Below are 17,257 nucleotides of genomic sequence, written 5' to 3'. Positions count from 1 at the left end.
GGCTGAAAAAAAAAAAAACCCGACAGCTCCAGAGGAGCCGCTGTACTTACCATGCACTGTTAGTAAAGAGATCTCACATGCTGTGCTATTATGTTCTGACAGGTGGAGGGCCCCACCACCGATCGGCATACCTTTTTCGCCCATGCCTCATCAACAGAAGACAGCTAAACAGATGGCTTCTGTCTGACCAGCTGCAGTACACACAGGCCGAATGTCGGCTGGTTTCTATTGAATCAGCCAATGCTGCCTGACATTCGGCCCCTGTGTACTAGGCTTAGGTTCAGAGCTACCATGGGTTTGGTTTTTAAGGCCTAAGTTCACCTTTTCTTTCAGTACGTCAGGGGTGTCCAACCTGCATGTGCTAATGAAGTCAGCTGGTGAACTGCTTCCTGTGTCCTACTGGTTTCTCTGTCCCAAATCTACAATCTACTACCGGGAAGTCATTAAATTTTCTATGGAACACAATAGGAGCTAAGGTAAGGCCTTGCTCCAAAAATCAAAGAAAGCTTTTCTTTTTCTGCAACAGAGGTACAATAATGGTATAGTGGCACATAGGGGAGCAGGAATTTAGAAAAAAAAAGTGAACTTAGCCTTTAAGCAAAACATGTGTGCTCAAGGTTTGCAGACCTGGCAAACCAATGCGGGAATTGTTGGTAACCCTAATTCACTGCATGGTCTTTGAACTTAGGTCAGCTGGCTTAGAAGGGCCAATAATCAGGGCTTTGTTTTTATACCCCCTCACTATAAAAAAAGGTAGTTCCCAGCAGCCATTTGTCAGTGTGGGGTCAATTTACTAAAACTGGTGCGTGCACAATCTGGTTCAGCTCTACATAGAAACCATTTGGGTCCTTTCACATGGGCTTTCCGCCCGGCGGACTCCGTTTTGCTCAGCAGGGATCGTGTGAAAGGGGCCTTAAGCTTCCAGGTTTTATTGTCAAAGCTTACTTAACCACTTAAGCCCCGGAAGATTTTACCCCCTTCCTGACCAGGGGGTTTTTTGCAATTTTTTACTGCGTGATTTTAACGGACAATTGCGCGGTCGTGCGATGCTGTACCTAAACTAATTTGACGTCCTTTTTTTCCCACAAACAGAGCTTTCTTTTGGTGGTATTTGATCACCTGTGCGATTTTTTGATCATGCGCTATAAACAAAAAAATAGCGTAAATTTTGCAAAAATAACAATATTTTTCACATTTTTTAATATAAAATTCCGAAAAAAAAATGTAAAAATCAAAATGTTTTAACATTTTCGGCCAATTTGTTTTATGCTACATATGTTTGGTAAAAAAAAAAATCGCAAAAAGCGTATTTTGATTGGTTTGCGCAAAAGTTATCGCGTTTACTAACAAAGGGAAAGATTTTTGGTGTTTTTTTTTTTAACGAGTAATGGCGGCGATCTGCAATTTTTTTTTGCAGGACTGCGACATTGCGGCGGACAGATCGGACCCTTGACTGACATTTTTGACACTTTTGGTGTTACCAGTGACATTACTGCAGTAATCAGTGCTATACATATGCACTGTTGCTGTAAAAATTACACTGGCAGGGAAGGGGTTAACTGTATTGGAGAGGGAGGGGTTTAGAGTGTCCTAGGGGCGTGTTTCTAACTGTGATTGGACATGGCTACAAGTGTAAAAACAAAGATCAACGGTCCTACATAGTAGAACCGTCTGATCTCCATTTTTACACAGGGGAGAATGACAGTTGGCTTGTTTACATTAGCCGCCTGCCTTTCTCTCTTCTTGGCGAATGATCGCGAGTGACCGGCGGACATCGGGTCCGCCGGTCACACGCACTGACTTGTTAGGGAACGAGCCAGGGCGGGCGCGCGCCTCAGCGGGCGTGCGCTCGCCTGCTATTGGCTCACAAGCAAGTGACAGGCTAGTGACGTACCGGTACGTCACTTTGCCTGGCCGGGGCTGACCGCCGCAGTATATGTACTTGCGGCGGTCGGCAAGTGGTTAAACAAGCTGCAGTTACAAGCTGATTGGTTACCATGCACAGCTGCACCAGATTTTGCACTCAAGTTTTAGTAAATCAACCCCTGTGTGTTGGAGTAGTTTAGGGAGTTGACAGTTTGCAAAGGGAGATTTATTTGCTATATGGTACTAAACTGTGCTAAATGACTGTAGATTGCAGTTTGGTGGGCTACAAATTCTTGTGCACTCCCTTTATTCACATTTCAGACACCCAACAGTCCTTTCTGGGACTACCTTTAAGTGTGTTATGAATAACTGCAGTTGATGTTTAGGTTCTGTACACACAGGGATTGATTTACTAAAGACAAATACAGTATTCCAGAGCTTAGTAAATGAGTTAAGGCCCCTTTCACACGGGCTTTCTGATCCGATCTGCCTGTCAGTTTTTCAGGCGGACCAGATCGGATGCTCCATGCAACCCCTATGGAGCAGCGGATGTCAGCAGAGATGCTGCTATCCGATCCGGTCTGTGAAATCCGGATGGAAACCCTATTTTCCATCTGTCTGGAGGATCGGATGAGAATGGAGAGGCGGTCCGTTCTCATCTGATCTCCTATAGAGGAGAGCGGGGCTCTGACAGCTCTGTCTCTGCACACAGAGTGGAGACGGAGCTGTTATCCACCTGCTCAGCGGGGATGGGCGGATCGATTCCCGCTGAGCAAAATGGACTCCATTGGGCACACCACCTGTGTGAAAGAGGCCTTACTTTGCAAGGAATGGCCAATCACATGCAAGGGGAAAAAAACAGAATTTTTGCTTGCACATGATTGGATAATGGAAGTCAGCAGAGCTCTCCCTTATTTACTAAGCTCTGGAGTAATTTCAATTGCAAAGTGCACAGTTTATTTGCCTTTAGAAAATCAACCCCACAGTCTTTTTTTTTTGCTGTTTTGTGGTTTTATTTTTATATTATTATTTTTTTAGTCATTTTTTTATATAAACTGCTAAAAATATAAAGGATTGGGGTTTAGTGTTTTATAGTTTAGTTATTAGAGGGAGGTATGTTTTATTTTTCTTTAGCTAGGGCCTTTTTTCAAATTGTATTTCAGGTTCTGTAGCATACACTTGTCACTAACATAGGCAAAGCTTTGTTTGCAGCACTTCACTGCATACTTGTGCAGTGAAATAGTGTACACCAAGGCACCGTATATTTATTCACTCAATTGCCATAATTGCCATAAAAGTCCTTTATCATAAAGGTCATGCAAGCCTAATGCATCATAAATCATAAATGTCATGCAAGCCTAATGCAATCCATTATTAGCTCTTGACTCCTCTCCCAGCCAACTCAAGTTAGACGACTGTATGTGCACCACACAACAGGGGCGTAACTATAGGGGTTGCAATTGCAACCGGGCCCCATGCCCCGGGGGCCTGTGCGGCTCCCCTGTACACCTGGATAGGAGGGGCGGCGGGGCAGCAGGTAGAAAAAACACTGTCCACCTTTTTCCTCCTGTAGCTGCAGGAGGAAAATAGAAGAGATTGGTTCCTCTGTATGCTGCCCCCGCCGCTCCTCCTATCCAGTTCACTTGTGTCCTGCTGTCTCTGGGCCCCCGTGTGCTCCCCTGGTCCCCCCCCACTCCCCCCACGGTGCTGCCGGTTTCCTCCCTCCCCTCTCCTGCCGGCTGTTGTAGGGGATGTGTCCCAATTGAGAACCAGGAAGGAGTCGGTAAATATGTAATTTACCAGCTTCTTCCTTTTCTGAATGGACAGAGTAATAGTCAGTGACATTGTAAAAAAATAAAATACAATGATAAAAAATAATACAATTAAAATACCAAAATATAAAATCTACTGACACCAGTAGGTGAACTTCCAGGATCGCAAAAGTCACACTTGCGACCGGGCCCTGGCATTCCACCACCGTGGGGAGGCCTTAAGATGGCAGGAAGGAGGCCCACTGCAGAACTTGTGAAAGGGTCCCGCTGTCGGACTGTAATAAAGGGCCCTGCAATGAGAGAAAAGGGCCCAGGATCAGTGAGAAGAGCCCCAGGCTTGAAGGGAAGAGTCCCAGCCAGGGGTCCGGGGGGCCTTCATGGTTTCTTGCACCGGGGCCCTGAAGGTTCTAGTTACGCCTCTGCCACACAATGTTCCCACAGCTGGAACGCAGGTGCCAAATTTATGTTTGCTGGAGTGTAATACAGGATGATTAGCATCTCTTTGAAAATATACTTTGGTAACCTATGCTTTCCATTCATGACAGCTTTCTTTCTGTTGACATGCTGCGACTGGCTACAGCTAATCACATGGTACAGAATGTCAGATACCATGTGATATCTGTGGGCCAATCACACCTTCGCAATACTAAGCAAGCGGTCATGAATGGAAACCACCCATGACTATTTGTTTACATTGTAATCATGTGATCGCTATGTCCAAACATAGCGATCACATGGTACCCCGCCACACACAGAGGACGGGTGCCGAGCGCCATGATCCACTGTGTCAGGTCGATGTATGTCGATGTGTGTCAATAGAACACATTTGCCAGACGATGTACCAGTTTATGTACTGTTAGCGGGCGGCAAGTGGTTAAATGTGCATTTCCTGTATTTATTACATGTTTTTGCCCGTAAAAGCCCCCTTGTGTAGATAGTTAAAGGCCTAAGTCTTCTGTTGGGTATTGCCATCTTGGATGTGATGTCAGCAGTAGAAATGAGCTCAGGCATCTTAATCCGAACCAACCTGAGAATTCCCAACAGGAAGCTGTCTTCTAAACTATGCTAATCATAACCGCCTGAGGTATTCCTCACCCCACAGCCACATGTATACAGAGGGTGATACTGGCAGAAGAAGAGAGGACTATGGGGATAGGAGGGAGGAAGAGCTATAGCTATGCTAGAAAATGGACTCCTGGAGTGGTCAAATTCCCTACCAAGTTTAAAAGCACATCCTCAAACTGTTCCCCCAAAGTTGGGAACATGAAACTATCCAAAATGTCTTGGTATGATGATGCCTTAAGAGTTCCCTTCACTGGAACTAAGAGGCCAAGCCCGACCCCTGAAAAACAACCCCACACCATAATCCCCCCTCCACAAAATGATTTGGACCAGTGCACAAAGCAAGGTCCATACAGACAAGGAAGAGATAGTTTGGGGTGGAGGAACATGACTGGCCTGCACCCGATAGAACACCTTTTGGATGAATTAGAGCGGAGACTGTGAGCCAGGCCTCCTCGTCCTCATCAGTTCCTGACCTCACAAATGCGCTTCTGGAAGAATGGTCAAACATTCCCATAGACACACTCCTAAAACTTGTGGACAGCCTTCCCAGAAGAGTTGAAGCGGTTATAGCTGAAAAGGGTGGGCCAACTCAACATTGAACCCTACGGACTAAGACTGGGATGTCATTAAAGTTCATGTGCGTGTAAAGGCAGGCGTCCCAATACTTTTCATGTCTCATAGCAGCAACATTCCTAATGGTCCATGAAACAGACATTATATCTACATTCACATAGCAAGATAGAAGTAATATTTACAGTGTGCCATTATACATATCTCACAAAAGTGAGTACACCCCTCACATTTTTGTATATTTTTATTATACCTTTTCATGTGACAACACTGAAGAAATGACACTTTGCTACAATGTAAAGTAGTGAGTGTATAGCTTGTATAACAGTGTAAATTTGCTGTCCCCTCGAAATAACTCAACACACAGCCATTAATGTCTAAACTGCTGGCAACAAAAGTGAGTACACCCCTAGCAAAAACTGTCCAAACCCGGGCCCAAAGTGTCAATATTTTGTGTGGCCACCATTATTTTTCAGTACTTCTTTAACCCTCTTGGGCATGGAGTTCACCAGAGCTTCACATGTTGCCACTGGAGTCCTCTTCCACTCCTCCATGATGACATCATGAAGCTGGTGGATGTTAGAGACCTTGCGCTCTCCACCTTCCATTTGAGGTTCCCCCACAGATGCTCAATAATGTTAGGTCTAGAGGGATGCTTGGCCAGTCCATCACCTTTACCCTCAGGTTCTTTAGCAAGGCAGTGGTCGTCTTGGAGGTGTGTTTGGGGTCGTTATCATGTTGGAATACTGCCCTGCGGCCCAGTCTCTGAAGGGAGGGGATCATGCTCTGCTTCAGTATTTCACAGTACATGTTGGCATTCATGATTCCCTCAAGGAACTGTAGTTCGGCAGTGCCAGCAGCCCCAGACCATGACACTCCCACCACCATGCTTGACTGTAGGCAAGACACACTTGTCTTTGTACTCCTAACCTGGTTGCCGCCACACACGCTTGACACCATCTTAACCAAATAAGTTTATCTTGATCTCATCAGACCACAGGATATGGTTCCAGTAATCCATGTCCTTAGTCTGCTTGTCTTCAGCAAACTGTTTGCGGGCTTTCTTGTGCATCATCTTTAGAAGAGGCTTCCTTCTGGGATGACAGTCATGCAGACCAATTTGATGCAGTGTGCGGCGTATGCTCTGAGCACTGACAGGCTGACCCCCCCCCCACCCCTTCAACCTCTGCAGCGATGCTGGCAGCACTCATACGTCTATTTCCCAAAGACAACCTCTGGATATGATGCTGAGCACGTGCACTCAACTTCTTTGGTCGACCATGGCGAGGCCTGTTCTCAGTAGAACCTGTCCTGTTAAACCGCTTTATGGTCTTGGCCACCATGCTGTAGCTCAGTTTCAGGATCTTGACAATCTTCTTATAGCCTAGGCCATCATGTATAGCCACAACTATTTTTTTTTAGATCCTCTAAGAGTTCTTTGCCATGAGGTGACATGTTGAACTTCCAGTGACCAGTACGAGTGAGAGCGATAACACCAAATTTAACACACCTGCTCTCCATTCACACCTGAAACCTTGTAACACAAACGAGTCACATGACATCAGGGTGGGAAATTGGCTTATTGGGCCCAATTTGGACACTTTCACTTAGGGGTGTACTCACTTTTGTTGCCAGCGGTTTAGACATTAATGGCTGTGTGTTGAGTTATTTTCAGTGGACAGTAAATTTACACTGTTATACAAGCTGTACACTCACTACTTTACATTGTAGAAGTGTCATTTCTTCAGTGTTGTCACATGAAAAGATATAATAAAATATTTACAAAAATGTGAGGGGTGTACTCACTTTTGTGAGATACTGTACATAGTGCTCTCATTTACTCACCATCTCCCAAGCTGTCGTCATTGGCGTCACAGTCTTGCGGCTTGCAGTTCACCCATCTTCCACCATTTTCCTGCAAATGACAGATGTACATTCTCAACATTGCTCCAGATTGTTTTTGACCCACAGATCACATTATTAATAATAGATAATGTCATCATCTCCATTCATGATATATTTTAAGGTAAAACTCCTGCCTTACCTTTAGTCTTGCACAGTTGTACAGGCTCCTTTCCTTTACGGAAATTGCTTCCTCTGATTTCACTACACAATGTGAGCTTCTCACAGTGTGCATTGGAAACTGCAGAAAGTCAGAGCCTCAGAACTATGCCTCCCCTGAAGCCAGACATCATGAAGGGAAGCTTTATCAAAGGCAGGGTGTCACTAAGGATGGATTTAAAAAAACAAAACACCCTATACTGCACTGTAATACTATGTTGTAATGTGAAGAGCTCCATGGATTATAATGGAAACTGTTTTCACGTAGGCACATAGATGGTATGAATGGGCCCCCGTAAGTGGAATTCTACACCAGGTGCAGTCCAGAGTGTTTTTTATTCATCAATTTTGAAAATAAATACATTTTTCTCCTTCACTGATGTGCGCTGATGAGGCGGCTCTGATGGGCACTGATAGGCTGCACTGATGGGCACTGATGAGGTGGCACTTATGGGCACTGATGAGGTAGTAATTATGGGCACTGATGAGGTGGCACTGATGAGGAGGTACTAATATGCCGCACTGATGAGCACTGATAGGCAGCACTGATGAGCACTGATAGGCGGCACTGATGGGCACTGAGAGGTGGCACTGCTGGGCACTGAGAGGTGTCACTGCTGGGAACTGAGAAGCGGCACTGACGGGCGGCACTGAGAGGCAGCACAGCTGGACACTGATGGATGGCACCGACGGACACTGACAGGTGGCAGTGATGAGCACTGATGGGCAGCACCATCAGTGCCCACACTCAGTGCCCATAGTGCTGCTAGTCAGTGCCCATCAGTGCCTAGATGAGCAGGCACTGGTGGGCATTGATTGTGGGCACTGATGGGGGGCACTGATGGCGGGCACTGATGGTGGGCACTTGTGTTATTTTATTTACCTCTTTTGTAATCAGGGCACTGGTGATCAGTGCCCTGATTACATTTTTCTTTGTCCCCTAAGCACTGATCGGCTCTGCTCCTTCCTCACACTGCAGTCTCTGTGTGAGGAAGGAAAGCTGGCGATGAGAGATCATCTCATATGTTTACATATGAGATCATCTCTCATTGCATGGTCCGATCACGTGGTAAATGGCCACTGTGATTGGCCATTTACCATGATCTGTGATTGGCTGTGTCCAAGGGACATGGCCGACACAGATTTTCCCCCGATGCGCGCTCGCGGGAGCGCGTGGGGAGCCTGTCACTGGGAGGCCGTTTAAAGACGGCTTCCCGGAAATTAGAGCCCGCGCTGTAGCCCTCTTTCGGCTATAGCGCGGGCCGGAAGTAGTTAATGGCATCCCAGTGTCTTAGTCCGTAGGGTTCAATATTGAGTTGGCCCACCCTTTGCAGCTATAACCGCTTCAACTCTTCTGGGAAGGCTGTCCACAAGGTTTAGGAGTGTGTCTATGGGAATGTTTGACAATTCTTTCAGAAGCGCATTTGTGAGGTCAGGCACTGATGTTGAACAAGAAGGCCTAACTTGCAGTCTCTGCTCTAATTCATCCCTAAAGATGTTCTGTCGGGTTGAGGTCAGGACTCTGTGCAGGCCAGTCAAGTTCCTCCCCCCAAAACCTGCTCATCCATGTCTTTATGGACCTTGTTTTGTGCACTGGTGCAAAGTCACGTTGGAACCGGAATGGGGCATCCCCAAACTGTTCCCGCAAAGTTGGGAGCATAAAATTGTCCAAAATGTCTTGGTATGCTGACATTTTAAGAATTCCTTTCATTGGAACTAAGGGGCCAAGCCCAACCCCTGAAAAACAACCCCACACCAAAATCCCCCTCCACCAAATGATTTGGACCAGTGCACAAAGCAAGGTCCATAAAGTCATGGATATGGGAGGTTGAGGTGGAGGAACTTGACTGGCCTGCACAGTCCGTGCCTTGACTGGCCTTCCACAGTCCTGGAAGAATGGTAAAACATTCCCATAGACACACTCCTAAACCTTGTGGACAGCCTTCCCAGAAGAGTTGAAGCTGTTATAGCTGCAAAGGGTGGGCCCACTCAATAATGAACCCTACAGACTAAGACTGGGATGCCATTAAAGTTCATGTGCGTGTAAAGGCGGGCGTCCCAATACTTTTGGTAATATATTGTATGTCATTTTGCACTTCCACCTCCCTAATTAATAACAGCAGAAGCCAAACTTCAGGTTCCAGGCACTGGATGTCCGGCTGGCACCCACTGATCATCGGGCAGAGATTTGGAACGGAGCTCTGCCTATGTAAATAAGGGAGGTAAAGGGGGTATGGTATGGATTTGTGTTCCTGCAAAGCAGGGAATAAAATCCATCTCTTTCCTTAGTGAAAGCAGCACATACAGTACACAAAAGCACTGGCTAGGCACACAGGTAACCGTTTGATTGCCCTAGATATTTACCTAGAAATGTGACAGCAGAAAGGACCGAGTAGTCCATATTTCTGCCCATTTTTTTTTTTTTTTTTTGTTAACTTTATTGTCTGACTATAGATATGTGTTTGCCCCAACCATGTTTGAAGCCATTTACTATTGACTGTCTCACTGCCTCTGCTGGAAGTTTATTCCAATCATTAACTACCCTTTCAGTAAAATACTTTCTAAGATTAGCATTGAACTTTCCTCCAGTTAGTTTGAGGTCATGTTCTCCTGTTCCTGACTTTGGTTTCATATTGAAAAAACTGCCCTCCTGAACCTTATTCACCCCCTTTCCCTTTTTTCCTCCACTGTTTAAACCCTTCCCAGCCAGTGTCTTCAGTACAGTGACATATTTTTTAGCACTGATCACTGTATTAGTGTCACTGGTTTCTGCAGAGTGTCAAAAGTGTAATTTAGTGTCCGATTGTCCGCCGCAATATCGCAGTCCCGCTATAAGTCACTGATCGCTGACATTACTAGTATAAAAACATACTATTAAAAATAAATAAAAATTCCATAAAATGATCCCATAGTAAAGTTTGTAGCCGCTATAACGTTTGCGTAAACCAATCCATATACCCTTTTGGGATTTTTTTTACCAACAATATGTAGCAGTATGTATAATATGTGCTCTCTAGATCTTTTGTATGGCTAGGCTACAATGACTGCATGAGCATAGGCAGGGCTGGGACAAGGGGTGGGCAGGAGGAACGGCTGCCCTGGGCGCAATGGTTTATTCCAGGGATGGGGGCACCCTGACCCTAACCCTAAGCAAAAGGGGGGGGGCTCAGTTTGGCATCTTTGCCCTGGGAGCTGGGTGACCTTGTCCCAGCACTGAGCATGGGAGTCACCATCGTTATACTGCGCTCTCTGCAATCAAAGCACACTCAGCCCTCATTCACATTGAATGCGGCTTTGAAATTGAGCGACTTTATTTGAAATTGCACTATTTCAAAATTGCATGTCAGTGCGACTTTAAAGACATCTGTGCGGCTTAATGTACAGATGCCTATGTAAGTCGCACCCAAAATCGCCGAAGGAACTACTATTTCAAATCGATGCTGCAACACAAAGTCGGCATCACATCAATTTAAACATGGCCATTGCCGACAATAGGGTGCAACTTATAATGCGGTTTGACCTGTCAAAGCACGTGATAGGTTGCTCCAATGTGAATGAGGGCTCAGTCCCCTGCATTCAGAGTGTACTGAGCATGCATCAGTGACACCATTGGCTGGTTCAATTTGAATATCTACTAAACGGCGCAGGTTTAGGAGATTTCTACAGTACCTACAGTCAGGACTTATTATAAGCTTATCTGTAGAGCATTGTTTAAAATTCGAGAACATTACTACTTTAACCCCTTGCCGACTGCCCCACGTACATTTTATGCAGGGGTGGCAGCTCCTGTGTGCAGAATTACATAAACGTGCATAATTTTGCACTTCTGGGTCTGGGGCACGCACGCACGTGTGCCGCCCGTGACCCGCTCCCACTGCGATTGGACACAGTGGGAGCCAATCAGATGGTCTAGCGGCCTGATGTCCGCCAGGACCCGCCTATCGTTCCTGAGAACAAGTCAGATCTCCCTTCTGTCAGAGGGGAAGATAGAGATCCTGTGTTTCTGCTAAGCAGGAACACGGATCTGTCTTCCCACAGTTAAAGCACCCTACACACAGTTAGCAAGCACTCCTTAGGAACACATTTAACCCATTGATGGCTCCTGATTTTAACCCCTTCCCTGCCAGTGTCATTAGTACAGTGACAGTGCATAGTTTTTAAGCACCGATCACTGTATTGGTGTCACTGGTCCCCAAAAAGTGTCAAGTGTCGCTTAGTGTCAGATTTGTCCACCGCAATGTCGCAGTCGCTGATCACCGCCATTACTAGTAAAAAAAATAAATAAATAATAAAAATGAATCTAGACTAATCAATATAGGCTTACTGGGATTTTTTTTTACCAAAAAACTGTAGCAGAATACATATTGGCCTAAACTGATGAAGAAATGCGATTTTTCAAATTAGTTTTTTTCAAAATTGTCGTTTTTTTTTTCTCGTATCTAGCGCAAAAAATAAAAGCCGCAGAGGTGATCAAATACCACCATAAAAAAAGCTCTATTTGTGGGAAATAAAGGACATCAATTTTATTTGGGGTTTGTCAATTAAAGTAATGCAGTTTCTTATCGCAAAAACGGCCTGGTCATGAAGGGGGGTAAACCTTCCAGAGCTGAAGAGATTAAATATCATAGACATTAGGTTGTGTTAGATTATCGTTATCAGTTTATCCACTGGTCACAGCAGTTTCAAGGTCCCTTCACTTACATTGCATGTGTGATCCCTTACTACTATACACTGGGGAAAATTCCCATCTTTTCTTACTTTCCATCAAACTGGCTCTTTTTTCTGCTGTCCTCACTAGATACTTTTTTAAATTTCCAACAAAACTGTGTATCTACCCAAAAACAAAAATGTAATAAAGAGCAGCTTACCAGTCCTTAGGTGAAGGACTTACCAGTCCGTATGAGGATTAGGCAATGCTATCCTCCTACACTGTGTCTACATGAGGAAAGAAGAGGCGTTAACCAGCAAGACTCTCAGTACATTGTTTACACTGATAATCAGGGCATTGATCATCAGTGCTGCCTATCGGTGCTCATCAATGCCACCTATCAGTGCCCATCAGTGAAGCCTGTCAATGCCACCTATCAGTGCTCATCTTTGCTACCTATCAGTGCCCATCAATACCGCCTATCAGTGTCCATCAATACCGCCTATCAGTGCCACTTATCAATGCTCATCAATGCCACCTATCAGTGCCCATCAGTGCTGCCTATCAGTGCTAATCAGGGCCACCTATCATTGCTCATAAATGCCACCTATCAGTGCCCATCAATGCCACCTATCAGTACCACCTATCAGTGCTATCTATCTGTGTCCATCAGTGCTACCTATCAGAGCTTATTCATGCCACCTATCAGTGCTCATCAATGCCGCCTATCAGTACCACCTATCAGTGCTATCTATCTGTGCCCATCAGTGCTACCTATCAGAGCTTATTCATGCCACCTATCAGTGCTCATCAATACCCCCTATCAGTGCCACTTATCAGTGCTCATCAACGCCACCTATCAGTGTCCATCAGTGCTACCTATCAGTGCTCATCAGTGCCACCTATCAGTGCTCATCAATGCCGCCTATCAGTGCCCATCAATGCTGCCTGTCAGTGCCCATTGGTGCTACCTATCAGTGCTCATTCATGCCACCTATCAGTGCTTATCAGTGCCACCTATCAGTGCTCATCAATGCCACCTATCGGGGCTCATCAATGCTGCCTATCAGTGCCCATCAATGCTGCCTATCAGTGCCCATCAATGCTGCCTATCAGTGCCCATCAATGCCGCCTATCAGTACCATTTATCAGTGCTTATCAATGCCACCTATCAGTGCCACCTATCAGTGCTCATTCATGCCACCTATCAGTGCCCATCAATTGCGCCTATTAGTGGCACTTCTCAGTGCTCATCAATGCCACCTATCAGTGCTATCTATCAGTGCTCATCAATGATGCCTATCAGTGCTCATCGATGCCACCTATCAGTGCTGCCTATCTTGGGTTCCAATTAAACTCTTTATGACCGCTCCCAGGCTAATCGCCGTACATGTACAGCGCTCGTCAGTGGGGAAGCCGATGCAGCGGGCAGGTGGCTCCGATTGACGCCTGACACCCGCGTTCCTTCCCCGCTGAGAGAGAAGAAAGGTCGGCTGTTGTAAACACAGCTGACCGTTATTCTTCCTGGCATGATCATAGAGCCCATGTGATCCCTCCTTATAGGATCACATGTCTCTATGGTCATTTCAGAAGCCACGCCCCCCCCCACAGTTAGAATCACTCCCCTAGGCTCACATTTAACCCCTTGATCACCCATAATGTTAACCCCTTCCTTGCCAATGTCATTATTACAGTAACAGTGCATATTTTTAGCACTGATTACTGTAGTAATGTCACTGGTCCCCCAAAAGTCACTGGTCCCATCAAAAATGTCAGTCAGGTGTCCGATCTGTCTGCTGCAATGTCGCAGTCCTGCAAAAAAATCGCACACACACAATAAAATCGAACACAATAAAAGTGACAGAAATCTTTCCCGTAGTTAGTATACGCGATAACTTTTGCGCAAACCAATCAAAATACGCTTATTGCGATTTTTTTTTACCAAAAATATGTAGCAGAAAACAAATTGGCCTAAAATGTTAAAAAATTTTGATCTTTAATTTTTTTGGAGAATGTTATATAGCAGAATGTGAAAAATATTGTTTTTTTTTTTTTCAAAATTGTCGCTCTTTTTCTCTTTATAGCGCAAATAATAAAATTCGCACAGGTGATCAAATACCACCAAAAGAAAGCTCTATTTGTGGGAAAAAAAAGGACATCAATTTTATTTGGGTACAGCGTTGCACGACCGTGCAATTGTCCGTTAACGCAGTACCGAATCGCAAAATAGGGCTTGGTAAGGAAGGGGGCAAATCCTTCCGGTCTTAAAGTGGTTAAACTAACTGGGTGCCTTACCTGCAATAAATTAGCATCAGAACCTATTCATATGTGTTGAGGTTTAATAGGACGAGGTGGCAACCCTATGCCTATCAGTGCCTTCTCAGCAGGAGTAGCCGGTCCAAGAGAGACGCAGGGGCGCCGCCCCCCCCCCTCCAGTTTGCACGCGGGGCGCCGGACTGTTTGAGGTTTTTTTTTTTTTTTTTAAGCCACAACATTAAAGCCGGAGGCTCTAATTGGTTTTAAAGAGGTTGGTCTCGGGTGCAGAGTACTGCACCCTGAACCCACCCACTTGTTACACTAGGGAACCAATATTCGCTATTGTCTTCCGGCGAAAAGCTAAGGATGCTGTGGAGGGGCTGAGTGCCAAGGACCGCCAAGGGGTGAGTGCTGGGAGGACTATTGAGAGCTAATTGTGGACCGGGGGGGTTGTAAACAACCCCCCCCCCCCAAAAAAAAAGTTTAGCACCAGCCACCACTGCTTCTCAGCAGGACTTTGAGCTGAGAGCCCAGAGAATTCACTAACAGTTTTCCCTTCCTCCTCCCTCGCATAGATGGGAGAGAACCGATTTTCTCCTTCTCCTCCTGTGTGCACCTCGGGAAGTGTGAAACTATGCAGCTGAATGATCAAATGCAGCTGCTTAACTTCACATTTCCCGCAGTGCACGCAGGAGGAGAGGGGTGGGAGGAGATAGAGCGGATCGGCTCTTTCCTATCTGTGTGAGGGAGGGGAAACTGCTGGGGCCCCCCCGACAATGGTGGAACGCCAGGCCCGGTTGCACTTGGGACATTTTGAACAAGGTAGTTTCACCACTGGAATCCATCCCTTCCAATCTGTCAGAACTGAGATCTGCCTTATTTACATAGGCAGCTCTCACTTCTATGTGTATTACCGACGATCGGTGGGTGCCGGGGGACATCCAGTGTCCGGCACCCACAGATCAGCTTGAGGTGCACGCGCCCCCTGCAGACAGAAGTGCAGAATCATGTATATATACAGTTAGGTCCATATATAATTGGACAAAAGCACATTTTTAGTTTTTACCGTTAGTTTTTAAAAAATATTCAAGCTATAGTTGTAAAACGGATATGGGCTGAACGTGCACACTCTCAGGCTTAATTTGAGGGTATGTACATCCAAATCAGAGGACGGGTTTAGGCAGGGCCGGACTGGGAATAAAATTCAGCCCTGGAAATAATTTCATACCAGCCCCATAGCATTATTATACCGACCCAACAGCATAACGCTATTATTTTCTTGTTCATAAAAGGGAAAACCATGCATTTTAAAGCACATTTGAAGAGTGAATTATATATAGATACGACAGATATGAAAGCATATAGGGCTTTATATATATATCAGCAAATTCCGGGTAAAAGTGGTAAAAGAGCTGCCATGGTACAGGAGGTGGTCATAGGCTGTGTGTGCATGGTACAGGACATGTCAGAGGCTGCCATGGTGCAGGAGATGCAGGGGCTGTGAACATGGTACAGGAGATGCAGGTGCTCTGGACATGGTACAGGAGATGCAGGGGCTGCGGGCATGGTGCAGGAGATGCAGAGGCAGCAGACATGGTACAGGAGATGTCAGAGGCTGTGGACATGGTACAGGAGGACATGTCGGGGGCTGAAGGCATGGTACAGGAGATGCAGGGGCTGCGGACATGGTACAGCAGATGCAGGGGCTGCGGGCATGGTACAGCAGATGCAGGGGCTGCGGGCATGGTGCAGGAGATGCAGGGGCTGCGGACATAGTGCAGGAGATGCAGGGGTTGGGGGCATGGTGCAGGAGATGCAGGGGTTTCAGGCATGGTGCAGGAGATTTAGTGGCTGCAGGCAAGGTGCAGGGGCTGCGGACATGGTACAGAAGATGCAGGGGTTGCGGGCATGGTGCAGGTTCTGTGGGCATGGTGCAGGAGATACAGGGGCTGTGGGCATGGTGCAGGGGATGCAGGGTTTGCTTGCATGGTGCAGGAGATGCAGGGCTGTGGACATGGTACAAGAGATGCAGGGCTGTGGGCATGGTACAAGAGATGCAGGGCTGTAGGCATGGTACAAGAGATGCAGGGCTGTGGGCATGGTGCAGGAGATGCAGGGGTTATTATATATTATACCTGTGGGGGTATACCCTCGTGCCACTGGATCAGGCCTGTATGTTATGAAATTCCTGGTATTTGGTCTAATAAGCAGCAGCTGGGGGATAGATTAAGTGAAGAGAACCTCACCTCAGCGCTTGCTATAAATGAGCTATTATATTTAAAGTGCTCCTATTGTGAATATGTGCAATATTTGCCAATAAATATGTAAACCATACTGTGCAAATTATGTTTTACCTTATGAACTGATTAATTGTGCAGTATATAAATCCAACATATCACAAATTAATATAAGTGCAAATTCCGCAAAATGTGTCCAAAAAGAACTTGTGCAATTATGCAGTGTGTGAATACAACGTATCACAAATGTGCAACACAATATGGTATTAGTGTAAAATCCACAATATTTCACAGGAAAGTGCTCTGTGCACAATTGAAGATAAAGTGCTTAAATAATGAAAAATCTGTCCTTGCACAATACCGCTTGTGTGGTTACCCCCACTGGGTTCAGCGAAGCAGATCCGATTCAGCAGGCTGGCATAGAGCTGCCCGTTCCCTGGCTGTGAATTCCTCCCGTGGGATCATGCAAAAAAATGGGTACTCCGCATAGTGTAATTCCTCTATTAAAGTACCGCGTTCACTCACTGCTCACATTGTACCGTAACGGCCACGCACATTTTTTTTGAAAACATACCAGGATCTTTTATTACTTTTTATGCCTATCCATTGTACGCATCAGAAGGCTTAATAAACTTTTATTGAGGAATTACACTATGCGGAGTACCCCCTTTTTTTTGCATGATCCCTCGGGAGGAATCCACAGCCAGGGAACCGGCAGCCAGCCTGCTGAATCGGATCTGCTTCACTGCACCCAATGGGGGTAACCACACAAGCGGTAAAGG

General features: G+C 45.9%; 1 protein-coding gene across 1 annotated transcript in view; it reads right to left on the bottom strand.

Moving 5' to 3' along the window:
* The window catches only part of GRB7 (growth factor receptor bound protein 7), a 297,736-nt gene that overhangs the window by 244,775 nt on the left and 35,704 nt on the right, over positions 1 to 17,257 (bottom strand). The window contains exon 2 of the mRNA XM_082271983.1: positions 7,119 to 7,188. Coding sequence (XP_082128109.1) covers positions 7,119 to 7,188 — 70 coding nt within the window. The remainder of the gene's footprint in view (positions 1 to 7,118; positions 7,189 to 17,257) is intronic.

The sequence above is a fragment of the Pelophylax lessonae genome, assembly GCF_965119305.1.
Source record: "Pelophylax lessonae genome assembly, chromosome: 11".
Lineage (NCBI taxonomy): Eukaryota > Metazoa > Chordata > Amphibia > Anura > Ranidae > Pelophylax > Pelophylax lessonae.
Note: the sequence above shows the minus strand (reverse complement) of the source record. Positions and strands in the feature narration are given on the sequence as shown.